This window comes from Bipolaris maydis (genome assembly GCF_028858645.1).
Source record: "Bipolaris maydis strain C4 unplaced genomic scaffold PSV08scaffold_12, whole genome shotgun sequence".
Lineage (NCBI taxonomy): Eukaryota > Fungi > Ascomycota > Dothideomycetes > Pleosporales > Pleosporaceae > Bipolaris > Bipolaris maydis.
The window spans coordinates 1,008,737-1,033,914 of NW_027093868.1; the positions used below are offsets into that span (position 1 = coordinate 1,008,737).

Sequence of the window (25,178 nt, forward strand, 5' to 3'; positions counted from 1 at the left end):
CCGCGCCTGCAACACGCGCGGCGGGCACATCGGCCTAGCCCAGCATCCTTGATACCTGTCACCGGCGCCATGGACCATCGCTAGTCGCCCGTTCGTGCGGGGGCCTTCACCTTTTCTTCTTCTTCTTCTTCAATAATACGCTTCGTCCTTCTTAGTGTACCGCCAAACCGCTTGTTGGTGCGCGCATACCAGCCTCCACTTTGATAACGCCGCCGTGTGCCAGGCCTTATAAGCGTACGCCGCCCTCCTCACCTCCGCCCCGCATCGGCTTGACCAGCGATTGACTCGCTCACCAGCTGTTAATCTTAATCTCCCAGATGCATCTTATTCTGTCTGCCTGAGCGTTCCCCGCTCTCCACACGCTCGCTACAGCCCGACACCATGGGCAATCAGTCCAGCACGCCAAATGCAAACAAGCTCTCCAAGCCAAAGACCAACACAAACTCCGTCAACACGGCTTACAAGAGCGATTCGCCCGAATGCTCCTTCTCGGGCCCTGCCGATCTCAGTCCGGAAGGACGACAGCAGATCAGGGACGCTCTCCTCTCGCCCACGACGGCCGAGTTTGACCACGACATCCTGTCGCAGACCAAGGACAGCGCAGTTGACACGGCAAAGGTACGCGACAGACCTCTGTCCGTGGCCTCGAGGACGAATTCAAGGTCAAACTCAAGGTCCAATTCACGCTCCAATTCGCTATCCTGCTTCGGGAGCAAACACGGTTCAGCAGCCAGGCTTGCAGGCATAGCCGACTCCAAGCTATCACTCATTTCAGGCTCACACGTCGATATTGCCGAAGCTATAAAGCTGCTGCAACAAGTCAAGAAAAATGGCTCTCCGGAAGACATCGCGGCTCTGCAGCAAGTCCTGGAAATGCCCGAAGAGAATGATGAGCCAGCAGGCGAACCAAGCAGCAGCCGAAGAATGTCGGCTATCGATAAATCCTCTTCCACATCGCTCACGCGCCGTCAGTCGCTACTTCAAACACCCGGAATTGGCACTCGGAGCTCTCCAGTCGAGGCACGTCGTAGGACGTGGAACTCATGGAGGTCCGCAAGGCTTGAGTATGATGACGAGATGAAGTCGAAACCTAGCCCACATGCTGCTTCGCACCTGAATCTTACAATGGCCAAGTCATCAACTGACACTGCTCAAGCTGATCCAAGGCCTCGAGTATCAACTCCATGCGACCTGGACTATTCGCAGCTAGGGAGCCTAAAGCCTGGCACACTAGTAATCACAAACGGGCCTGCTTCACCGGCATCAAGTATCAGGGCTTCAATTCGCCCTCATGGTGAAGACGAGGATTACTTTTCAGAAACAGAGCCCGGTTCCAGCCCGTTAATGATGAAATCAACACGGCGTCGCGGCCATGCAAGAAGTCAATCCGCTACACTTCCTGCGACTTCTTCTCTTCAGATCGTAGAAAATATGGAAGTGTCACTACCGTACGAGACTGCTAGGAGTGCTACTACAGTCAAGCTTGTTCGGTCAGCAGATGAATCTATCAAGACTGCATCACCCAACCAGTCACACGACAGTCTGGAGGCTGTGGACAACAGTCCAGTCGATGTGGCCCATTCTGTCCAGAGCTCGCAGGCGCACCTTGCCCCCAGCCCATCTCCGGTATCCGAAGAGGACCGCACAGTCAACAAGGACGAAGGATTCACCTCTGATGACACACACTACCCCAAGTCGGAAGACACTTGTAGATCCCAAGATCTGGCATCAGGACAGGCTGCATCACAAACTCCTGCAAGGAATTTGGCGCCTCCTGGACAAGGCACTCCAGTACAGAAGAAGCCAAAGAACCGGGCCAAACAACGACCTCCTCCACGCACAACTGATTCGGGCTATTCATCTGGTGGTAGTTTGCCCATTGATGAACGCGAACAACAGGCAGGTTCTACTTACACGATTTGTTCTCAGTGTCAATGTCATAGTTCGCAGCCTTCACACGGCGCAAGCCAGGGAAAGGAAGGCATGCAGCCAGGTTTCCCCAGGCAGAACCAAGAGAATATGTATATGTCCGGATCGTCTGTATCCGCAGCACGTGCTGTACGCGGCATTCGCGGCCCAGGAGCTCTGGTAACCGTACAGTCGTCGCGAGCACTCCGATCAAAGTCGTCTCTACAAGTGTCTGTGAATTCTGCAAACTCTTCAGCGAGGTCATCTACTTCGGAGGGTTTGCTCTCGCCCCATACGCCTAGATCAGTCTCATCCAAATCATCGTTCGACAGTGCGCCCGGGAAGCCGCCGAAGCGTCTTCATCGTCGACGACCGTCGCAGGGAGAGGCTCTCATTGTCCAGTCGTGCCAGCCGATCCCAGAAGGAAAGATTCCCGATGTCCCGGCGGACGTGCGAGCCCAATTCGAAAGACGCGTGACAAGAACCCCTGGCATGGACTGTTTGACGCAGACGTATCCCTCAAAGGACCATGTCGTTGCAGAAGAGTCCAAGCCTCATGCCCCACTGCCAGGTCACACCGAGTTTCAACAGCTTGTTGAGCTGCAGGTTGCACCGCCACCGACACCGTCTGCAAGCAGCCACCGAAGGAGCTTCTCTTTCTTCCGAAGAAAGTCGATGGGTGACAGCAGAGAGGCTGAGAAGGCAGCTGCGCATATTGCGATTGAAGCTGGTTATCTGGAACACATTGCCGCCTCGATTGGCACTTCTCCATATGCTGCTGTGACACCAGATCTCCCAAAGCAGACTGTGGCTTCTGCAGCCTCTCCCCATCGACTTGGCACCGCAGTTCCGCGTTCAAAGTCAATGGTCAACATGGACAGCAAAGCTGCTGCTGAGTTTGCCCGCGCGCACAGCAGGGATCTTGCTGCTTCGAGAGAGGTGCTGCCGCAGCAGCGACGTAAAAGCTTTCACAGCTTGAAGGTGGAAGCTGGCGAGGCCAGGGCAATGAGGCATCGCCCACACAATTTCGATGTTCCGCCTGTTCCGTCTATCGACATGGCCAGGCTCTCGGGTCCCAATACTGTTGCGCAGCAATCAAAGAGGCACAGTATAGGAACATTCGGGCCAAATGCGGGCTTCCGTCCTCAAGGTCACCAGCGCAGTCAAACCGCTCATCAGCTAGCGAGCAAGAGCACTGTAAGCCTGCAGAAGACTTTGCAGCAGGGCACGCAATGGGGGGCACCCTCGAGGCCGCTGGCACAGCGCCGCAAGACGATTGGCGAAGGCATGCGTTCTATGGATGCAGTTGCTGTGGCCAGCAGCAAACGTGCTTCTATAGGACCAGGGGTCAAAGTGCAGGGAGCAGAGAATCCTGCTGCGTGGGGTCGATACAGTGGTGGTTTGGCATACGACTACGAGGGCCGTGGCATAGGCGTTGGAGGCAGCGCAGGTACACGGCAGGTGCACAGCTGCGCATCGATCAAGTCGCTGCACTACCAGCACCAGTACGGGGTGGACCTTTCGGATGTGCCCATCATGGTGCAGCGCCTCTAAAAGTTGGCATTTGGCGTTGAATGAAAGATTGGATCTTGGGTTTGGGGTTAATTCTAGGCGGTTTGGCCTGGCGGCAGTGTTGCATTTTACGATTGGCCGGCGTCTGGATTCAGCACACACATACATAACGCACATGCATGCAGAGCGGCATTCTGGATTTAGGAGGGGCTCCTGGCGTTTTCCCTGTTTTTTTTAGTACATGAGTAGTTATGAGCAGGCTGCATGGCCGCGGCGGTAGCGGCGACAGGACGCAATAAATATACATGTAATGGATGCTCTGGCACGCGGCAGGGCGAAAGAAGGCAGCCGTCGTCTCGTGTTGGACGTGTAATCAAAATGCAGCGTAAGCGACGGTGGGGTGTGGAGGGTGTTGGGCGTGTCGATGCCCAAGATGCGGCTTTTTTTCTTCTGTGCGCCCTTTTGCTGCGAACTGGTGGTGCTCAGCCTCAGCATGGCTCGCAGTCGCCATCAGCCGGTCAGGCACCGTGGCAGGCGTGCATAGGCCGCACAGGTGATGTCAGAACCGGGTGCTAGTGGCTGCGCGTCTTGGGCGGCGCAGGGATGCTAAGTCATGTTCGGAGACTCCAGCACCACAACCGAATGCGCGAAATTTCATCTTACCACCTCCCCGCCATCGCCTCCCTTCCCTCCTCCACCCTCCTCTGCTCCCCATTCACCGCCACTTCAGACCTCGCTGCCCACCAAGCGACTGTGTCTGCCCCCTCGTAGCTGCCTATCGCCGCCCCTCGACAGCCTTTGGTCGCGTCAAAGGCTCCCATCTCACTACGGCCTCGGCCCTGATCCTGCTCAACCTTCAAGTTGTATCTGCCCGACCAGCGCCACACGTTTTCAACAACATCCCCCCTCCCCGTCTTGTCGCCGTCTAAGAAGGAGCTTGAGCGTCTTTTCTTTTTGTCTCCTACCCAGACCCTCGACCAGCCTCAACTTCAGCTGCCGCATAGGACGCCATCAGCGGTTCTTCCTCTTGCTGAGGAAGCGGCCAGACCTCGCCCAACACCAAGCCTCGGCTTCGCACCCTTCAAGCCACCCTAACGCGGGATTTCCATCCAGCCAGTAACCTATACCAAAGCCATTACCCAACTTTCAGAAGCTACCATCAAGGGCATGGCACCTTCTGCTGTTACACCTACTCAAGAGTACCAATTCCCGTTGAAAGACTTAACGTCGTTCAACACCTATCCATCTGGTAGTGTCGACAGTCATGGCGCCTGGAAATCCAAGCAGTTGATTGGGGAGGCTCTCAAGAGCCGTGTCGAGGCTATTGATCCTGATACCTGCAGTGTTGGCGAGGAAGATGCCTTCTTCGTCGCCGACCTGGGCGAGGTCTACCGCCAGCATATGCGCTGGAAGAAGAACCTAAGCCGTGTGAAGCCGCACTATGGTAAGCTCAAACAAAGACTGCTCTTTGCACAAACAACTGTGACTGACAAGTGAATAGCTGTCAAGTGCAACCCCGACCCCCAAGTCCTTCGTCTCATGACGGAGCTGGGTCTCGGCTTCGACTGTGCTTCGAAGAATGAAATCGAGACTGTTCTCAAGCTGGGCGTTGACCCTTCTCGCATCATCTATGCGCAGCCCTGCAAGACCAAGTCTTATTTGCGTTATGCTGCTCAGTCTGGCGTCAAGCAAATGACCTTTGACAATGCCGATGAGCTCTACAAGACCAAGCAGCTCTTCCCGGACGCCGAGCTTTATCTGCGCATCTTGACTGATGACTCAGCTAGCCTGTGTCGTCTCAGTCAGAAGTTTGGTGCTGCTCTGGACACCACTGGTGAGCTTCTGGAGCTGGCCAGGAAGTTGGAGCTCAACGTTGTTGGAGTGGCCTTCCACGTCGGATCCGGCGCATCCGACCCCAAGGCTTTTGTCAAGGCTGTCCAGGATGCCCGGTTTGTCTTTGAGCAGGCGGATGCGCTTGGCTTCAACATGCATACCCTCGACGTCGGCGGCGGTTTCACAGGCGATGTCACTTTCGAGCCCATGGCCGCAGTCTTGTCCGCAGCTTTGGACCAGTACTTTCCGCCCCACATCCGCGTCATTGGAGAGCCGGGACGCTACTACGTCTCCACTGCCTTCACCATTGCATGCCACGTCATTGCTCGTCGCACTGTCACCGATGCCACCCTGGGCACTACTTCGTACATGCTGTACCTGAACGATGGTGTCTACGGAAACTTCTCAAGCATCATCTTCGATCACCAGCACCCTGTGCCGCGTGTCTTGAAGAACGGCAACAACGTTTTGTACGATGTGCGTCGCTCAGGATATGACAGTCCTTCTCAGGTTGAGTACTCCATCTGGGGTCCAACCTGCGATGGCATTGACGTCATTTCCTCTTCTTGCAACTTCGCCGAGTTGCTTGATGTTGGCGACTGGCTCTACTTTGAGGAGATGGGCGCGTACACCAAGTGCTCTGCTACCCGCTTCAATGGTTTCAGCGACAGCCACGAAGTCGTTTACGTGTGTAGCGAGCCTGGCGCTGCTGCTCTCATGGGCATGTAAACGTTGGTGAGGAAGGGTGATCAGGAAGGATGTAAAGCAGTTTTGTACACAGGTTGAGTGTTGAGAAATGATAGTGGGAAGTGTCTTTTTAAAAAGTTTGATAGATCTCTTTATTTACTATGTTTGCTTTTGAATTTTGCTGCATCTGTGTGTGACATTGCTGACGGTGATTTCTGAATACTCTTTTCGTTGTTCATTGCATACAAGCCTTGGTCGTGTTTCGGTCACCATGTGCTCGAAACTATCTGCACACAAAAACACTGATCGGCGCTGCTTTTCTCAAGCCTCCCTGTCCCCAAGTACGAGTACAAGAAATGACATCACGCTAGTGGGCTAGACTAGCGCCCAAAGTCCAACCGCGTGCCCAATGATTGTGGCGAGTCAACCCACGACCCGAAACCACCCTTTTCACTCACTCACACACTCTCTCTCTCACTCCTCAACCCTCTGAACTCTGGCCCGAGACATGTCCGCCTCGTCTTGTGAATAAAGCATCCTTTGCTTATCCATGGAACCGATGTGCCCCTTTTTTTCTATTGACCTTTGGGTCGGGAGTATTGAATAAATACCCCTCCGCCTTGCACTTCCCCTCCCCTTCCCCCCCTTTTTTTTGTGTTTCCCCCAATCGATCTTTTTTTCTAAGTAACTAACCAAAAGATAAAAAAAAGCAAAGTCTTTTCCATCTTTTTTTTTGACTACCTTTTTCTCTGCGACAGGGCACAGGGGAAAAAGTTATAATCTCGGACTAAATACGTTCACATTTACTTACTTTGGCGATGCTCTTGCTTTCTGACTCCACCCGAACTGGACCAGAGAGATATATAACTCTATGTAAGTTTAATCAAATTTTCTTTACCCTCTTGGGTTATATATTTATATTTTTTTCTTTCTTTCTTCTGGTTCGGTTGAAAGAAAAAATGATATAGAAGAATCGAAGAAATCATCAATGATGACAATAGGTGGGCCAAAAAAAAATGCATCTTGTGCATTTTTTTGGCTTCCCTTCGTTCAGATACTGCGTAGTAGATAGCCCACCTTTCGCCAATCTTCGGTTGATGGGTTGTGGTTGTTGGTGTGCGAGAAATTAAAGTTATGGTCTGAGTTGATTTGTGGGATTGCTGGTTATATATTTCTTCTTCTTTAGAGGGATGGGATGGTTTGCTGACCTTTCTTGGGGAGTAGGGTTTGATGTGATTGTGTGTGTGCGTGGGGGGAGGGGGGGCTTACACATGAGTCTCTCGTCGCCTGTCCCAATACCCTTCTCATGCAAAATTAGAACAAAGAACAGTAAAGTCCCGTGATGCTGCAATTGCCTGCATTGCAATCATCAGTCTTTAAGAGTCACACACATAGAAATTCCAGGATGATACATTGATTCATGGTACAAGCAAACGTATCTCCATCTGCTCTCTCCATCTACCGCGCCTTCTCCTTGTTCTCAGCAGCCCTCCTCTTCGCCCTCACCTCTGCCTTTCTCCTCTCACCACCATCAACCTTGTGTCCCCTCCTCTCTTCCCAGATGCCCTCCTGCAGCCGTATCCTAGCACGAAGACCACCGCTTCCTTTGACAGGCTCCACAAAACTACCCTTGATAGTGTTGGCACCCTTTATAACAACACCCTGAACCTTTGGCAGTGTCTCTACAGGCTCTGGAGGGCTATCCGCACCAACAGGCACATTGACAACCAACTTCCTAGTTCCCGGGTCGTGTGTTGCCGTTGCCGCCGCCGAGCGAGGACTTATCGTATTTCCGAGTTGCGGGTTCGGCGGCACAGGTGCCTCGACGACTTTCAGCTCGGCAACTCCATCTGTGACGTGCTTGCAGTCTCCACCGATTCCGTACTCGCCGTTTCGAAACTTCTCGCGCCAGTGCAGCAGGTAGCGTCTTGCACGGGCGGGCTCAACACCGAGTTCTTTCAGTTGCGGCGAGGTAAGTGTGAAGAGGGCTTCCCATGAGGGGATCTTTGTCGCGTGTGCTGAGAGGCCGCGGCCAATTGCGCTGAGGAAGGCCGTGTGGTCGGGGATAAAGGGTATCGGCTTGGGGACCGGGCGCATGGGAATTGAGTGTTGGAGGTTGCGCACGCATGTCTTTGGTATTGATACTGCAGCGGATGTCGCATTGAGAAGTGGGCGCCTGAGAATCATTGTGGCGGTATATTTTTGAGCGAAGCACCCTTGGGTTTATTTTAGTAGTGGTCCTAATGGTAGGAGGGGTTCAATCGGGGTGGGTGCCATACTGTGCAAATGTCGCTGTCCTTGCTTCCCTCCCAATTCGCGGTTCACGTTGGCTCTGCGGGCGCCGTGAACTTTTCGGAGGAGCCAAGACAGACGCCCGTGCGCCGGGTGCATCGCAGCCAGAGCATAGAGCCCCACGTCACCAAGGCTCCCTCAGCCCAAAGCTCCACCACTTCGACCAACACAACGACCCTCCCAATTGCAGTAGTAGAGAGTCTCCTATTGCAAACCCCTCTTTTCTAAACCTCCCACCTACAACTTCCCAACCAGAAAAAAAACACCATGGCTAGCCCCGAAGTCCACCATCTCTTTAACTCTCCAATTGCGGATCACTCCTTCTCCGCTGATCGCCAAACGCTTGCTGTCGCACGTGAGAACAATGTCGACGTCTTCCAGAAGAGCGGCAGCGGATACAAGCTCAAGGATGAGCTCACGGGTCACGACAAGACAGTCACGGGCGTGGACATTGCACCAAACTCGGGCAAGATTGTGACTTGCTCGCAGGGTAAGTAGAGCTTTGAAGTTACCCTCCATTGTTGGCTCGTAGGCTAATCAGAACTGTACAGACCGCAATGCCTACGTATGGGAGCCTTCACCGCAGGGCTGGAAGCCAACACTGGTGCTCCTCCGAATCAACCGAGCCGCTACTTGCGTTCGCTGGGCCCCTTCTGAGACCAAGTTTGCCGTTGGATCGGGTGCTCGTCTGATCCCCGTGTGCTATTTTGAGGAGGAAGACAACTGGTGGGTCTCCAAGCACCTCAAGAAGCCTATCCGCTCTACCGTCACATGTGTCTCGTGGCACCCCAACTCGGTCTTGCTCGCGGCAGGCTCCACTGACGGACACGCTCGCGTGCTCTCTTCCTTTGTCAAGGGTGTCGATGAGCGCCCAGAGCCCTCGGCTTGGGGAGAGCGCCTGCCCTTCAACACTGTGTGTGGTGAATACTTGAACAGCACCGCAGGATGGATTCACAGTGTTGCCTTTTCTCCCTCGGGTAACGCCCTCGCCTTTGCCGCTCACGATAGTACCCTTACGGTCGTCTATCCCAGTGGCCCTGAGCAAGCTCCTCGCGCCATTGTCAGCGTTAGCACACAAGTACTGCCTTTCATGTCGCTCATCTGGAGCTCAGAGGATGAGATCATTGCTGCTGGATACAACTGCGAGGCCTTCCGTCTCAAGGGCAACGAGTCTGGTTGGCAGTTGACTGGAAGTCTGGAGACCAAGAGCCGCCCTGGCCTGGCGGACCAGCGCGAGGAGAGTGCACTGAACATGTTTAGGCAGATGGATCTCAAGGGCAAATCGGGCACGGATGACACCAAGCTTAAGACTGTGCACCAGAACACCATCAACACGATCCGCAGCTTTGAGGAGAGCGGAAGTGGAGTCAGCAAGATCAGTTCTACTGGTGTAGATGGAAGGATTGTCATTTGGAGCCTTTAGATGTGTGAATTGCTTGCAGGGCATTAGAAAGTAGGTGCAAGGACATAAATAAACAAGACTTCCATATGTCTGATCTTACAAGGTAGCCAAAGTGGAGTATCTAGTCGTACTGCATGTACCAAATCTAAAATGCTAGAATGCTGCTACCCAGATACGCCAAAAATCATGAGTATGACACTATGGTATTACACAGATGCCTCTGTTCATCTCTTTTGAAATGTGAGGGATTGTGAGCAAAAAAAGGAAAAGAAAGTAAGGAAGAAAAAGACTGAACAAGGCCGTGATCAGAAGACGTTGCATTCAAGCCAAGAAAGCAAGAAAGCAAAGAAAAGAGAAACGAGAAACGCCTCCGGGGTCCCCGTGATTCTTGTAGAGAGTGTCGACATGCAATACACTTTTCATACTCAACCAAAGCCCGTGAAACCCTGGGCATTGAAGGCATCAAGCGGTACCACCTGAGCGGGGGTAGCAGGAGCTACACCCTGCGTCGTCTGCGCGTCGTTGAGGAACCACGACCAATCCTGATCGATATCCATGGGCATATTCTGCCATGAGAAGTTGTTGGTGGGGAGCGAAAAGCCATTCATGCCCTCGTTGTGCATATGCGAGTCGAGGACCGAAGTGCCTGTAGTGGAACCATCGTCGGCGTTGAGATTGTTCCAGTTGTAGAAGCCGTCGTAGGAGACAAAAGGTGAGGGGTCGAGGTTGACGCTCGTCGCGCCCATGGGAGTGTGCATGGATGTCTTGGGGGTGAAGTTGAGTGATTTGGAAGGCTGGGAGAATATTTCAGAGGTAGATGATGAGTGTCTGCCTGAGGGGGGAGTGAAGAGCTGGTGCGATGTGCTGGGCGATCTGGAGCTCACTGTGGCGGGCGAGCGGCATGAAGATGGTGGACCTTTTACTGGCTGACCACCTCGCTTGATGGAGACGGTGCCAAAGTAGGGGATGACGAAACTTGAGGGCCCATTGCACAGGTCGTCTGCATCGCTGCTTGTGCCCTTGAACTTGGCCATTATCTTCTCCAGGACCTCTGCAGATTGCGCGGCAACATTGCCTCCCTTTTCGCTCGAAGCGCGGCGGAAGATATCAATGCAGTTTTCAATTATGCGGACGTCTTCTTCAATCGTTTTGGAGCTGGAGGTCGAGGTTGCCGACTGTGCGGACGAGCCGTTGAGCATGCCAATTAGCATAAGAATCGCGGCCGTGAATCCGAGAAAGTCAATAGCCTTGCACTCGTAAATTGGCGTTACGCCACCAGTCCGCAACACTTGGTATAGGCGTAGAACCTCTCGTGAGCCGTTCAAGGTGACTGTGCGCGAGTAGGAGAAGCGCGAATTCGATGCTGACTTGAGCATAAACGGCAGATGGAGATATACGCGGATCTGATGGAACACTATTTGGCCCATGATGCGCTCTCGTAGTTCTACGGAATTCGACCCGATGTCGGCAAGAAGCTCAGTGTAGTCGAGCCAAGCTGGATCAAACTTCTTCCACAAATCGTCCAACTCTTGGTCGAGTTGTAGCGCCCAGGCAAAAGACTGCTCGGCTACGCCTTGGTTGCGATCAATCACTTTGCCTGCAAGCTGTGAGAGTCTCACCATGCAGACCATGGGGTGCATGTATTTGGACTCTCCCATGTCGAACATTGTCAAATCGCAGTGTGCGTCATTGATACCATATGGGAGACCAAGAAGAAGAGACAAGAAGCGGTCGCCATGGTACAGTGCCCACCATAAGCTTTCGTGGGCCACAGAGGCAGTACGCTTGCGGTGGAGACCCTAGTGTTTGTCAGTAACCATGTGCGCATTTCAATACCAATCAACTCACCATAAGCTGTGCATACATCAGGCCCTTGCGGTACGCAATCCAAGCTCGCCGGGGCTGGCCTACATCAGCGTACCACTTGGACTTCATGACAAAACATTCCAACCCCTCGAGACTGGCGGCATATTCGTCGTCGCACAGGAACCACCTGTCAACAGCCTCAAAATACCGTGACACTTGCTCAGTGTCTTGTAAACAGATTCCGACTGACAAAACGACTGTGGCAATTGCTCCGACGTTTCCGGTGGCCAAAGCCTGCGCAGCGAATTGAGACAGCGTCTGCTCAGTCCCGTACGATCTCATACACTTGCGGCGCCAAACATCCCACCAGTCACTGTTTGTGTGGAGGATCTTGGTCAGTTGGTCAAAAGGAGGTAGCACGGCGATGAGTGCTTGTTTAGTTCTTTCTCGCTTGGCAGAGTTCACAAAAGGGTTGCTATCGACAATGTCTTCGTCGTGCTGATTCTCTACAGTATATCGCTCATCCTCTGCCTGGTCGGGCTTGGGGGTTGAAGATTGCTGCAGGGGATCGCTCAAGGCTTTTGCATGTGCTTCAGCGTCGTTGTTGATCTATCCGGCAAGTGAGCATCAGAAGCACGCACACGAACAGGAAGATAGCATACCGCATCCTCGAAAACAGAAAGAATCGGTATATGGTGGCCTTGTTTAGATGCAGCACGTTGGTTGTGTGTGAGTTTGAGCGGGTTGGATGGCGATTCAGAAGAAAGTGGAGTTGGGGGCAAAGTGTCTTTGTTGTAGACATTTGGCGCTTTTGGTGATGATGTGTCGGCTATGCTTTGACTCCGGCTTTCCGACTTGACCGTCTTTTCCTCGAGCAGAGAGTCAACCAAAGCCTCTAGACGTGAGACCCTCTCACGAAGGTTCTTTCGGTGGTCGACAATGACATCTGGATTGGCGTGTTCCTGGTCGATGCATCTGCTGCCGCGCGCGAAGCACTCGGAGCACACATCGGGATTCTCGGGCTGAAAGATGCACCTGATCTTGCGGCGACGACCTGTATTTTTTCATCAGAATTTTTCAGGGAAAGAGGGGAAAAGCACGCAAATTATCAAGGACGGGGAGAGAACACGGTGGTGGGCAGAGCAGTGCATAGGTAAGATTGATACATGAGTGTGGTGTAAACCGGTGCCGTGTAGAAGTAGTACGGCAGGGTAGGTAGCTATCCCACGCAAACAACAACAACAGGGTTGACATACATTCGAAGCAGCTATGCGTACCCTTACGCATCTTTTTGCGCGTCGGCAACGTCTCCTCCTTTGGCATGTTGATGGAGAGGGTTCGTGTCCCACTCTCTTGGTTGGTTGGTGGCTAGCTCGCTTGCGCGAATTCGTCCGAATGGAAAAGTTGGGGCAAAAGGCAAAACCTGCTGACGAGTATACAGTGGTATATAATCGTGTTGCCCGGGAATTTGGGGGTTTGCAAAATAAAGAGGCTCACACTAACTACGGCGGATGGAAGGATCCAGTAGACTGGGGGGGGACGGGGACGTAAGCTCCTGGTGGATGATGCTGCTGTTGGCTGGCGAGAGATGAAGCAGACCCGGACGTAAGTTTCGTCCGGCGTATGGCTCGTATTAGGTCAGCGACTAAAGCTGACTAATACAGGGGTTCGGCGATTGTTGCATACTTAAGTAGAGCTCCAGGCAGCCATGCGGCCTGTCTGCGGGCTCTCGGGCTCTCGGATCTAACGGACTTACAGGGCTGCGGTGCGCCTGTGCTCCGTCGGGCGAGCAGGAGACGCCCTTGGTGCGACATGTGATTAGCCTGCATCCCCTTCAGCCAGACGACCTTCGGATCCCGTAACGCCCTTAGCTCCGTCGTGCGAGGGGCACTGTGAATGCCTTACCCTGCGTGCATCCATGGCGCTGCCTCTGGTTGATTGAGTGCTTATCGCGTCAGACCAGTCCATTCATACTAGTACATCCAGATCGGTGTGCTGTCAGACCCAAGCAAAACAAAAACCCCCTATGGCGCTCCTAAGAATCCAAGCCTGGACTTGGAATGACATGGGCTCAAACGTCATGGCGGACGCGGGCGGGCTACCAGCCCTACGGAGCCCCGAGTGAGTGCATGCTGCGTCACTGTGATCCGCATCGCCCACCATGTTTACTAGGCATATCCATTCCTATATGTACGTCAAAACAGGAATTCCACTACATATCTGCTTGCTGCCGCGCCGCCGCCACCCATCGCTGTCCGTTCCCCCCACACTGAACCAAGATCTTAGCCAGGGGATCTGCCTACCCGCTCGTATGCACAAGCTCAGAATGGTATCCATCCGAATCTGATAACCGTTCATTCTTCCTCTTCGGAAACCGACTACGCGCCATGGCTGCACCAACAGAGCACCACCACCACCAACTACAAACCCCCCCGCCATCCCCACAGGCCACACGGCGCAGACACAAGAAGAAACCAGACCCATTTGAGCAACTCGCAACAATCCCAATTCCATCGCCCCCATCTTCGCCGGCCGACGCGCTGCACGACAGCAACGAGCCTCTTCTAGCACGGGTAGGCTAAATACGGGTCTAACCCCTCCCCGGTCACATTTGTGCACACCCGCTGATTATAACAACATTCGATCACAAAAGATTATCCTAACCCCCGTCTTCTTCACTTCCTTCCTACTATCGCTCTTCCTGGTAAACTATCGCAATCGCGTCCGCCGCACGCACGCACATGCACCGACTTCTTCTTCCTCGCTTCTAGCCTACCTGGTCCCGTCGCGATGGCTCGACCCGGAGCCTTATCAGGACCCGGACGATTCCACCTGGGGTCGTCGCAGGCACACGGCCGCCGCCCAACACGTCGAACCGCATAGTGCTATTTCGCCGAAACAACAAGACGATGCAGTGCAGAGTCGCTTCGTGACGCCGAATGGGAACAAGAAGAGGAGGCACAAGTCGTGGCACTTGCATAAGAAGATTCGCAAGGTGGCCAGGTTGGAGATTGGCGATGCGCTCGAGATGCGAGGCCGCATGATCGCGGCTATGGCTACTCTGGTCGTTTTGGCTGGGGTGGCTGGTTGGATGGCCTTGAAATGGTGCTTTGCATCCTTGTCGCGCGCCATGTCTGCCGCGCCGGGATAATCATGCTATTGGGCAACGACATTATGTCTCTCGATCTATGCGACATCTCATTACATTGTATGCACCATCTCATCATCATATGGTATGCACACACTTCAAATCTGGGAAAATCTCGTGGTCGGCCCTTCAGGGTCTAGAATGCCCACATGATGATGATGAGCTATGACCCCTCCTCCCTATCAACGACAACGACACCGAAAAAAAAAAGATCAAAAGCGGGGAGGACAACTGGTTACTTAAATGGTAAACAGAGTTTATCTATCTACTTGGCAGATATCCTTTCTTACACTAACTTACAACAGGGTAGGTAGTTTTTTTGCACAATCTAGTCAAGGAAACTAAAGAAGAAAAATAAGCGAATATATCCAAATGCTAGCATCAGTCGTAAACCGGTCATTCCATCGTAACAAAACTTGAAAAAAAAAGGTTGTCTATAAGAGGGGTATAAGAAGAAGAAGAGGAGTAATGCAGTCCCCCATGAAAGGCGAAACGGTATAATAATAAGACAAACGATATCATAGTCTGAGACGAAATGAGTCGAAATGAGTCACTCCCGGTGTCCGACAATGATGATTAGAGAGCTTTTTTGTCTCATTGTTTCAGCAGGCGAACCACCAGCCTATCGAAAAAGTAGCCCATATCGTCATCTCCTCTCGTGGCCTTTGATTTCTGCATAAGATAGCCCTCATCATTCGCCTGTCTGATCGCCGCCTGCAGGCCTGCAATGAACTTGTCTGCAGGAGTGTGGGGCTGTGAAGATTCACCCTCCCAGTCCAGCCTGAGTCTAGCGTGACAACCGGAAAAGCATGCCTTGTAGAAATCCAGAAGCTCGCTAACCCCTTGCTCGTTGACTGCTAGATCTTCTTCTGCAATGGCTGCGTTTGTCTCGTCATAGAAGTTATGGTAGGGGAGCTTTGCGGCGTGGTAGTGGACAGATTCGATAGTCATGAGAACAGTAATGAGGACGGCAACAGCAATAGGCCATTCGTCGCAGTCCTTGTTCAACAGGAATTGCTCCAAGGACGAAAGCACACGCTTCATCAGGTCATGGGCAAGACTCGGCATAGCAGCACCAAACTGTGCCCGGATGAAGCATGGCGTTGGGGTGAGATCCTTGGCTATGTTCATCGTACTGCTGATCAGCTGTGCCAGGACCCAGCTCTCGGATCGCGATGGTAGTGTGATGTCGCCACCCACATGAACGAGAACAAGAAGCTTGAGTGCGTCATGCAACACCCGATAGTGCAGAGTGTTTTTGGGAAGAGAGGACGAGAACATGCATACCTCGCGCAGGATCCTCAATGGCGAGCAGTACAACGGGAAATTGTGAAAGTGCTGCGTTACGAGCAAGGATAGGTGCGAGTCTAGTGTCTGAGGGAGATTTGCTTGTGCATCGGGACACAGGGCAGCTGGAAGGACAGCATGCCGGTGGGGCGGTCCCGAGAATGGCTCTGGTGGCCACGAGTACACAATGTGGTCATGTACCAATGGGTGGTCGTCAAGCTCAATGGCGTTCACAGAGACCGGAAACGCCGGACCAAAGCCAAAGCTAATCGGAACGGTGTAAGTACTATCCGGAAGGATCTTGAAGTGCCGTGTATGGGTAAATGACTCGAGGTTTCGAGCAGTCGGATGCCATCCAAGGCGATCGGAAAGAAACGCTCCCGATAAATCGCTGAGCGTATGACCACGGCAGGGGTGGTTGACCAGATCTCCTTTGTAGTGCTCTAGACAGGCTTTGCACGGCATGCCCGGATCACATTTTTCTTTACGCTTCTGGCAGTTTGAACACGCGCGGACGATGCGCATCAACGCCGCATCACGTCGTTGCTCTGGTGTGAGAGCCTTCTTTCTCCCTTTTTGTGCTCTTCCAGACAAGCCATCCGTGGTTATGGGCGATAGCTTGTTCGTCAGTGGATTGGGTTGGTACGCCACCCATCCATAAGAGTCGGATGTAGGCGACGGTGTAGAGCTTTTGCGCCGAGACAGTGAAGCGCTTCTAGACAGAGCAATTGCACGAGGATGGCGTGAAGCTGCAGGGGATAAAGATGGGGTTGTAGCTACTCTTCGTACAGACCCCGAGTTGCTAATGCGATGATTGTAGCTTGCAGGTCTCCGAGCCGCGTCCGGGATCGCTATGGCCCTACTATGACTATGCAGCTCATATCCCCCATCGGATCTCGGATAAGGCGAATACGACGGATACGATGGGGATGCCGTATTATGACTTTGCGACAGCGATTGTGGGATGGGAATCGGCATGGCCTCTGTCCGCCCACCGTCATCCTCAGGAATGGGCTCGATGATACGCGGTTGGTCTGACCAAGCATGCCAGGTCGAGAACGCTCTAGATGCCCTCATGTCCAGGCCACTGAAGGAATGAGACGAGCCTGTGACGTGAGGATTGAAGACCGTCTCGGCTGCACTTTCTTGGGAGCCTGTTGGCGACGAGAAGGTCTCTGGGATGCGGTCATAGCGTGTATCCAGAATCAGTGATTCTGTAATGTCTGCCAATGGGGATAGGAGTGTGTTGTCGGGCGCGCCGAACGATCCATAGTATTGGGTTTCCTGGGGCACAGCCAACGGGGAAGTGGTCGCCTTGTCTAAAGAAGGCGAGGCAATGTAGGCATAGTTGAGAGAAGACTGCTCATCAAGAAGTGACGGCGAGGCGGAGACTGGGGTGTAGTCGAGCGAAGGTGGCAAATCGGTGACTGATGGGGCAGTGGAGACCAAATAGGGTGGTTCGGATGTGTAGCTTCCTGACAGTTGAGAGTCTGCGCTGAAGCTTCCACCTTGTGCTTGGGGGTAGTTGGTCTCGCCCTGGAAGAAGGGGTCGTACAATTCTCCGTCCCAAGAAATGAGGTCTTGCCAGCCCTCGTTGGGCGAGTTGTCGTACTGTTGTGCATGGGACATGTCTGAGTCCAGGCACGGAGGCACGGATGTAGAGTAGGATAGTCCTAGGCTGATTGACTGGGGAAGGCGTTGGCGGGCCGGGTACGGATGAAGACCTTCCAGGTTCACCCGGCTGCTGGGCGTCTCATGCGAATGGGCGGTTGAAACGCGCGGGGAGTTGAAACGCGCGGGGAGTGGATACCAGAGATGGACAGAAACAAAGCCAACGCGTGTGCAATGTGTGTGTGTGTGTGTGCCAGGCCGAAAGGTAGCTGCAGTTATATTTTCCAGGGCGGCCTGGGGCAACCTCAAGACACGGCTGAGGGCGCGCGACGCTCGCTGGCTTGCATCAGAGACGGACAGGGCAATTGACGAGTAGTCATCTGCGGCCTTATCACGTTCTCGCTGTTTACTAGTCAATTAGTGAAAGAAGTGAGTAAATGGCCGTAGGCTGTTCGTGGTAGAGAGTGCTGCGACAAAACTATCATGTCTTGGTGCTGTCTAGCAGTGCCATCTGACCATGCACGGGTCTGCAGTCTGCGCGCCGGTCAGCTACATCTGTGGTAGTCCCGCCACCGTGCTGCCGGGCAGCCTTCCCCGCTCTCCGCGACACTCGGCAACGTCAAATCACAGCCAGAGACGTGAGCTGCAGGCCATCCGGGACGAGTCTGCTAGTTCTAACGCCTGCGGCACTTGGGTGAACTATATTGGATGAGCCGACCACCTGGGAGGCTTTGCCTTGTCGTGGCTGTGAAGCATGCAGATGCAGCCAGTGCACAGCCGTGGGGTTGTCCGTCTATGTCTGCGTCTTTGCAAAGGGCCCCCATTACTTAGCGCTATCATGGCATTGCTCTTGTTTGAATCCCCCCCCACGACGCATCCAGCATTGCTGTGCCCTTGAGGCGGGCATTATCCGCATTGCCCTATTCACTGGGCTTGGACGCCCAGGTACTTGGCCTGGAGCGTAAGCCTACGTTTGCCGAGTCCCCCGCCCGAACAAGACATCTGTCCTTCTGCCTGTTGGCTGTGAAAACTAATCAGGAAGCTCGGCCAAACTGTATCTGGCCCTGACGCGCTTTCTGGAACAGGGTGTGCTGTCACGTCCATGAACGTTTGGCGTAAGAGGAGAAGCAAAGCAAGGGAAAGCGAATCGCTAGGCTGCATCAAGTAAAAGGTGGACCTTCGTTACCAGCACGCCGTCACCCTCCACACGGCCAAGCAGAAAACAGCCTGACAGAATGCCTGGTTAGCCGTCCCAACATGACATGCTACAAGCATGGCATCTTGTCCCTGCGCTAGATGAGACAGACGTTTGAAAAGCAGCTAGGGAGCCTCACTCTTGCTCTCGTATACGCGGGAACGCATCCCGCAAGCTTCACTTGCAACACGTCTTCATCAGCCAAGTGCGGCATTTGTTGATTGCATGAACATGGAAAGCATTGATTTTCAGGAACCCAACGTCGACAAAGCGGAGCGGGCCCAGCCCGTAGAGTATTAGGGCAAGTGTTTTGGCCAAAAGATACCAAACAAACAAAAAAAAAAGACAAACGAGGTATGGCCGTAAGAATAAGTACATGGTAACAGAATGATATTCGAAACAAAACGAGTAAAAGAAAAACAAGAACAACACATGGATATGGACGTAAAAGATAACACATAATGCACCAAGCCAACCCAAATCGCCAATGACCTGGAAGCCGGGTATCGTCATAGAAGGAGGAAAAGTGTGAGGGAGAATGGCCACTCTTCCGTGGCCCTAAAAAAACCTTTTTTTCTTCAATCGTTGGCTTTCAAACATCAATCATGTCGTCGGAGCCTTGACTGGGCGTTGGATCAGAACATGACCACGCCCGCATGCGCATGATGATGTCGAGGTCCCCGTCTAGTCAGGCAGCCTCAGCCGGGGCAAAGAAAAGAACAACCTCGCCCCGGTCGTTCTTCCTGAGGCGGAGATCCTTCCAGAGCTCTTTCTCGTCTTCAGCCTTGGACGGCACACGGTCAAAGTGCTCGTGGCGCTCGCGGTGGTATCGTTTCAGAGCTTTGTTGATGCTCATGCCACGCTCAGAATCCGGTCCCTTGGTGATGAAGGACATGAATAGGCCAGCGCGCGAGTTGAGGTCTGGCGAGAAAGGCGCCACGTCTCCGCTGGGGCGCACAATGAGCTGGCCTTCGCCATTGGGCTCTGGAGAGTCAGAGGCCGAGCGGTTGTACTCAATCGCCTTGACGACTTTGCGATCTCGAGGCGCTGGCGAAACTGAGGAAGAGTACTGCCTGCGGCGGATGCGGCGCACTTCCTTTGTCGAGTCTTCCCGCTTCTTCTTGGATCGAATCTTGACCAACGTGCCATTGGACTTGCGCTCCTTTCGGTCACGTTCGCGCCCACGGTCCTTGTCCTTCTTATCCTTCTTGTCCTTCTTTTCCTTCTTTTCGGCTTCTTTCTTCTCTGCCTGCTCGCGTACCTTTGTGTCAGCCTTGCGCTGCTTTTGCTCCTCTTCCTCGTACTCTCGCTGTGCACGCATAAGTGCCGATGAATTACCCTGCTTGGCGCGTTTCATGGGACTCAAGGGCGAGTTGGCATAGTCGCCCGAGTCGTCTGGCGACGGCGGGAATTCTGGTCGAGCCAGCAATCTACTCAGCCCTCCAGTCAGGCCAGAGTGCAGCGTCGCAGGCGCATCGGCCATCATGGTATCCTTTTCATCTTGAGCCCTAACCAGCGACAGGTCAAGCTGGGTGGGAGAGTTGCGCTTGCGCTTGCGGTCCGTCTTCTTGCTTGTCGTCTCAACGTCGGTGTCGCGCGACTTGGTTCTCGAGTGCTTCGCCTTGGGAGCAGGCGTGGTATACGAATCGTGCTGCTCTCGCGATGGGCGAATCTGATTGGGCGGAAAGCCATTTTGCGCAAAGGTTTCATCGTCATCGGCCACTTGAAACTTCATGACGTCGGCAATTGCAGGCATGTACTGCTCCTCGTACGCAGGCGGCGGTCTGTCTTCGAGCATGCGCACTTCATTGACGGGCGCTGCGGTTCGCGGAGCAATGGGCGTCGAGGATGGGTCGAGGAAGTCGAAGACGTTGGGAGCCTCAATGGCCGCTTGCTCGTGATAGCCCAGGGAATGCGCCGCTGGAGGAGGAGTCGGCGCGCGCGGCGGGGCATCGACGACAGCCAGGGCATTGTCTTGGGCGGGGGCATCTTGGGCGTAGGCGTCGTGCGGGGTGAGGGCTTGCGAGTTGTCGTGGTATGCGCTGTCCCTCTTCTGGGGCGGACCTTTTTTCTTCTCTTTGTAGAGTTTTCCTTGGTATTTTTGGTCTTCAGTTATGCAGGACTAGGCCAGAGTCAGTCGGTTGCAAGGCGCACGAGGAGACAAAGGGCTGGCGCATTGCATACCGTGTGGGACTTGTACGAGGTGCCAGGAAAGTGGACCATGCAATCGAGGCAGGTAAACGTAGCGCCATAGCATTGGTTGCGGTGGCCATCGAGCTTCTTCTTGGTGAGGACGTCTCCACAGCCCTAGAGCGGCAGAGTCAGCTTCCAATGCGTGTCTAGGCGAGGGGTGCCAATTGAGGGGACGTGGTGGTAAACAAGCAAGGGCAGGCAGGCAGTGTTTACCTCGCAGGAGAAGGAGACCATGGTGGCAGCACGGCAGGCGTTTCGACAGGACAGACAGACGGACAGACAAGAGGCGGTGAGCAGCTAACAGCTGGCAGCAGCAGCGCAGGGGAGGAGCAGAATGGAGAGTCGGTGTGCTAGGGAGGGGGCGCGGCGTCGTTATCACCCCTCGGTGCTGACCCAAGGAAGGTTTCAGATGTTTTGGATAGCACAAAAGCTGCTATGCGCTAGGCTGCTTCGGGAACAAGGCCCCTTGCGAAGCGCGCCCTCGCGACCATGGCAAAATACAATCATGCGACCGCGCATCTTTGCATGCCGCCTGCTTAGCGCCTGCATCTGCATCCGCCTCCCCACCAGCGCCACGCGCCTGGGGAACGGGTGGGCTGCTGTCTTGCCCGTCTCCTCGTCTGTCTGTCTGTCTGTCTGTCTGGTTCGTCCACCCGCAGCCGCCGCCAACGGCCACGACGCACCGGCGCGGCCAGCAACGAGGGGCACACAGAGAGGCACAGACTGCTGTTGCGTGTAGATTGACTTGCTCGACACCACTGCTCTCGCCCGCTGATAAGACCATCGCCATGTCGCGCAAGCCATGCCTGCGTGGCTGTAGAGCGACAGGGCTGCTCCTGTCATAAGGCCAATCGCTCGCACACCCATTCGCTGCACTCTGCTTAGGCCAATCTCGAGTCCAGCTATACACACCACCACCACAGCCCAGCTAAGACACTGCCGCCTCCAACCCCGCTGGCAAGCCTACGTGATCGGCCGGGGCTGTGGGAGCAACTACGTCAACCACCACCTCGCCTATTGGCCTGCCTCGCCCAGCTCCCTTGCTACGCCCTGCGGCACAGTGAGGTACCCGCCGACTTTGTTCCAACTAGTATGCCCAAGCATGCCATGTCTCCCTTTCGGACATTGCACTGCTCGTAAACAAGCAGCATGCTCGCTCCCCAGTCCCTGCATGCATGCAGCCTGCCATGGCGCTTGTCTTGTATCTATGCACTGCACATATTCCACAGTGACACACACATACCCCCAGTGTCCTTCGCCATGCGCGTCTTGCAGGGCTCATGACTTGCCCGAGTCTTCCTTTGTCCCTTGTCCTTTGCTAGTCCATGTCACCAGGACGTCCCTGCCGCTGTGCCATTGCCCAATTATTCTTCTGCGCATCCTGTCAAGCCCATTAGCACGCCGCATGTAACCTGTAGACATTGGACAATCCACGTACCGCAATCGTATGCGTCGCCTATGTCTTCGCAGTTGAACTCCGGCTTCTTCAGCCTTTTATTGACAATGTTGTGTACGTAGCAGCCCCACATGGCTGCCGCTGTCCGGGACGATACCTGGGGAGGGTATTTGGCAAGCACTTGTCCAAAGTGCTCTGCGCATTCTCCACTACACCGACTGTTAGCTGGCGCGTGACTCCAGCCGCAGATCTCCTGCGTTGTCTAAGACATACCATGGGTACAGGCGTTGGAACAGGTGGACATATGACCGTAGCGCCTCTTTCTCCTCCTCTGTAGGCTTCTCGGGGAAGCGGGCGAAGGTTGTGTGAAGGACTTTCCAGGCCGCGCGACCAAGTTCTGCTCTGGATATTGCGCGTCAGCTCAGCTCTTGCCATACGTGTACGTTTCCATTTCCAGGCATGACCAACATACTTTGCCGTCGCGTTTCCCAGCTTTGGCGCGATTGCATGTCCTGTAAGCAGGCTTTGGCTAGTATGGCCCAGACCCCTCCCGGGTGTCGTGAAAGCAAGATGACCTGGAGTGACTTTGTAGGGGCCTAGGAGTAAGAATGAACAGAGGGCCATGACGAGTATGGCGAGGACTGCGAACCGCGCGCGGAGACTGGCCACGCGAAACATGACGGAATAAATATGTCTAGGATATCAAGATAAGAAGAAGAGGTTGTTCAAGACGAGAAGCGTTAATCCATGATGTGTTTAGAAGTAGTGTATTGGCGCAGTTACAGATAACCACATCCTCGATGCCTCAGATTACGCCAAGAAACAACACACACGGCATGTCACGCCTGGGTGGTTCCACCATGCGGGTAAGTCTGCAGGTACAGACGCGAGATGCAGCGCGGCGCAGCACGGCCGCAAGGCAAAATTAATAATGACTCCAAAGGGAAACACCAGGCTGGACATCAGCACCTTATGATATATTGTAGCGGCTGATTCAGGATATCAGTGGTCCGCAACCGCCGATATCGCTCTCTTACTAGCTAGTAACCTTCTTGACCCTCTGGAAGCAACCAAAACTCTCCGAGCCCCATTCCATCTTGCATAATAATTCATACCCCATCACCAGCACCCACACTACACTGACTTTATAGCAATCATGTCTGACTTTCCTCCACCACCGGTTGATACCATCGGTACGTTGGCTGCCGTCTCCTGACACACGGGGTTGATTTTTTTTGCTGACTGTACTCTAGATTGGAGCAACGTAGGCTTCAAGATCCGAGAAGGTATGACTATGTTCCGTTCAAAATAAACAAGATTATGCATACTTGATGGCACCAATGCATCTTACAAGAGAAGGCACATCTCTTTTGGAAGATGCCGCATGTTTACCATTTCCTTCTGTGCAGCACATTCCGACACCAAAAAGCACCGTTATTGAGTCATAACCTAATGCATTTGAAGTTGCTGGCCATGTCGAATCACATTATTCTGTCCAGACTGGAAAATGGACGCCGCCGGTTTTCGTCGAAGACCCTTACCTCCGTATCCACGGTATGGCGCCTGGTCTGAACTACGGTATGCAGTGCTACGAGGGAATGAAGGCGTTCCGGGCGCCAAACAACACCATCAACATTTTCAGGCCAAACAAGAACGCCGAGCGTATGCAGCACTCTGCTTCATTCATTTCGATTCCAGAGGTCCCAACAGACCACTTCCTTGCTTGCTGCAGCCTGGCTGTGGGCATGAATGCAGCCTATGTACCACCCCATGAGACGGGCGCAGCCATGTACATCCGGCCGTTGCTCTTCGGAAGCTCTGCACAGCTCGGTCTAAACCCTCCACAAGAATACACCTTTGTCGTCTACTGTATCCCAACCGGTGTCTACCATGGATCCAACCCCGTGGACGCTGTCATTCTTGAAGACTTTGACCGTGCTGCTCCGGAAGGTACCGGATCAGCAAAGGTCGGTGGAAACTACGCCCCAGTACTGAGACATAGTGAGAAAGCATACAAAGCTGGCTACGGCATCACTCTCCATTTGGACAGCAAGACCAGGAGCGTAGTTGACGAGTTCTCCACATCAGCCTTCATTGGCGTGAAGAAGGATGGCGACAAAGTCAAGCTCGTCGCCTCTAACAGCAAAAATGTCATCCAGAGCGTCACTGGAGATAGCGTTTTGAGGATTGCTGAGTCTTTTGGGTGGGAGGCCGAGTCACGCGAAGTAAGACATGCGAGCCATTAGGTTTTAGACTGTGCTGATGATGTCAGATTGCCTACGACGAGCTGAGCACTTTCGACGAAGTTCTAGCTGCCGGAACTGCTGCAGCTCTGGTTCCCATCAAATCTATCACTATGCAATCCAAGGGTGATAAGTTTACATATGCAGAAGCCCAACAAGAGCCAGGCCCAGTATGCAAGAAGCTCCTCACAACCCTCAAGGGAATTCAGCAGGGCAAGATTGAAGACAACAAGAACTGGCTGTTCAAGGTTGAAAGACCAGAGCAGTTTGGAAAGCAAGACCAGACAAACGGCGCCAAGATTGTCGGACAGCTGCCTTGAGAGTATTCATCTGACTTGCTTGAATGATGTGTACAAAAGTTCAGTGCTCGGCATGTCAAAAAAAAAGCAATCGCTTCCTGGGTTTCCTGGAGAAGATGACCATCACGAATGTACATGTAGATAAAGAATTGATGCATAACACAGCACGTCTATATGCCCAACTCTAGCCATGTTGTTCTAATATGTCCTGCATGAATGGATAAATGGGCCACATGCCATATAAAGGACCAAGACAACTTGTCGTGTATGAACATGGTTACCATGCCAATTAACACCGCAAACCCCTCAAATACTGTAGCAGTGTTTAAAAAAGGGGTACACATATATAATTATATTGCAGTTTAC

The 25,178-nt window shown here is 53.5% G+C and overlaps 10 protein-coding genes across 10 annotated transcripts; 5 read left to right on the forward strand and 5 right to left on the reverse strand.

Moving 5' to 3' along the window:
- The first annotated feature begins 310 nt into the window (after nt 1-310).
- PSV08DRAFT_11560 (uncharacterized protein) lies at nt 311-3,755 on the forward strand. Its single transcript, XM_014224317.2, has one exon. It carries the CDS (start codon nt 382-384, stop codon nt 3,460-3,462), a length of 3,081 nt encoding a protein of 1,026 aa, XP_014079792.1. The 5' UTR covers nt 311-381; the 3' UTR covers nt 3,463-3,755.
- Nucleotides 3,756-4,468: 713 nt separating this feature from the next.
- On the forward strand, nt 4,469-6,116 carry PSV08DRAFT_11564 (pyridoxal-dependent decarboxylase). Its single transcript, XM_014224316.2, has 2 exons — nt 4,469-4,864; nt 4,922-6,116. The coding sequence occupies exons 1-2, from the start codon at nt 4,588-4,590 to the stop codon at nt 5,980-5,982; spliced, it is 1,338 nt and encodes a 445-aa protein (XP_014079791.1). The 5' UTR covers nt 4,469-4,587; the 3' UTR covers nt 5,983-6,116.
- A 1,219-nt stretch (nt 6,117-7,335) lies between these two features.
- Nucleotides 7,336-8,156, reverse strand: PSV08DRAFT_323924 (mitochondrial 37S ribosomal protein mS41). Its single transcript, XM_014224315.2, has one exon. The coding sequence runs from the start codon at nt 8,125-8,127 to the stop codon at nt 7,399-7,401; it is 729 nt and encodes a 242-aa protein (XP_014079790.1). The 5' UTR covers nt 8,128-8,156; the 3' UTR covers nt 7,336-7,398.
- A 343-nt stretch (nt 8,157-8,499) lies between these two features.
- Nucleotides 8,500-9,655, forward strand: PSV08DRAFT_250305 (WD40-repeat-containing domain protein; the record flags this gene model as incomplete). The annotated part of the gene is made up of 2 exons (XM_014224314.1): nt 8,500-8,722; nt 8,784-9,655. 2 exons carry the CDS (start codon nt 8,500-8,502, stop codon nt 9,653-9,655), a joined length of 1,095 nt encoding a protein of 364 aa, XP_014079789.1.
- Nucleotides 9,656-10,059: 404 nt separating this feature from the next.
- On the reverse strand, nt 10,060-12,763 carry PSV08DRAFT_250306 (uncharacterized protein; the record flags this gene model as incomplete). Its single annotated transcript, XM_014224313.1, has 4 exons — nt 10,060-11,433; nt 11,483-12,049; nt 12,103-12,494; nt 12,697-12,763. The coding sequence occupies 4 exons, from the start codon at nt 12,761-12,763 to the stop codon at nt 10,060-10,062; spliced, it is 2,400 nt and encodes a 799-aa protein (XP_014079788.1).
- An 899-nt stretch (nt 12,764-13,662) lies between these two features.
- On the forward strand, nt 13,663-14,830 carry PSV08DRAFT_11594 (uncharacterized protein). Its single transcript, XM_014224312.2, has 2 exons — nt 13,663-14,013; nt 14,094-14,830. The coding sequence occupies exons 1-2, from the start codon at nt 13,828-13,830 to the stop codon at nt 14,589-14,591; spliced, it is 684 nt and encodes a 227-aa protein (XP_014079787.2). The 5' UTR covers nt 13,663-13,827; the 3' UTR covers nt 14,592-14,830.
- Nucleotides 14,831-14,839: 9 nt separating this feature from the next.
- Nucleotides 14,840-17,504, reverse strand: PSV08DRAFT_379482 (uncharacterized protein; the record flags this gene model as incomplete). Its single annotated transcript, XM_014224311.2, has 1 exon — nt 14,840-17,504. One exon carries the CDS (start codon nt 17,502-17,504, stop codon nt 15,183-15,185), a length of 2,322 nt encoding a protein of 773 aa, XP_014079786.1. The 3' UTR covers nt 14,840-15,182.
- A 1,760-nt stretch (nt 17,505-19,264) lies between these two features.
- On the reverse strand, nt 19,265-21,108 carry PSV08DRAFT_364848 (uncharacterized protein; the record flags this gene model as incomplete). The annotated part of the gene is made up of 3 exons (XM_014224310.1): nt 19,265-20,803; nt 20,866-20,988; nt 21,088-21,108. The coding sequence occupies 3 exons, from the start codon at nt 21,106-21,108 to the stop codon at nt 19,370-19,372; spliced, it is 1,578 nt and encodes a 525-aa protein (XP_014079785.1). The 3' UTR covers nt 19,265-19,369.
- A 1,064-nt stretch (nt 21,109-22,172) lies between these two features.
- Nucleotides 22,173-23,008, reverse strand: PSV08DRAFT_323987 (ERV/ALR sulfhydryl oxidase domain-containing protein). The gene is made up of 4 exons (XM_014224309.2): nt 22,743-23,008; nt 22,544-22,672; nt 22,313-22,479; nt 22,173-22,255 (listed from the first exon to the last, which is right to left on the reverse strand). Exons 1-4 carry the CDS (start codon nt 22,946-22,948, stop codon nt 22,239-22,241), a joined length of 519 nt encoding a protein of 172 aa, XP_014079784.1. The 5' UTR covers nt 22,949-23,008; the 3' UTR covers nt 22,173-22,238.
- Nucleotides 23,009-23,352: 344 nt separating this feature from the next.
- PSV08DRAFT_228730 (aminotransferase) lies at nt 23,353-25,014 on the forward strand. Its single transcript, XM_014224308.2, has 4 exons — nt 23,353-23,463; nt 23,524-23,556; nt 23,735-24,495; nt 24,543-25,014. Exons 1-4 carry the CDS (start codon nt 23,427-23,429, stop codon nt 24,831-24,833), a joined length of 1,122 nt encoding a protein of 373 aa, XP_014079783.1. The 5' UTR covers nt 23,353-23,426; the 3' UTR covers nt 24,834-25,014.
- The last annotated feature ends 164 nt before the right edge of the window (nt 25,015-25,178 follow it).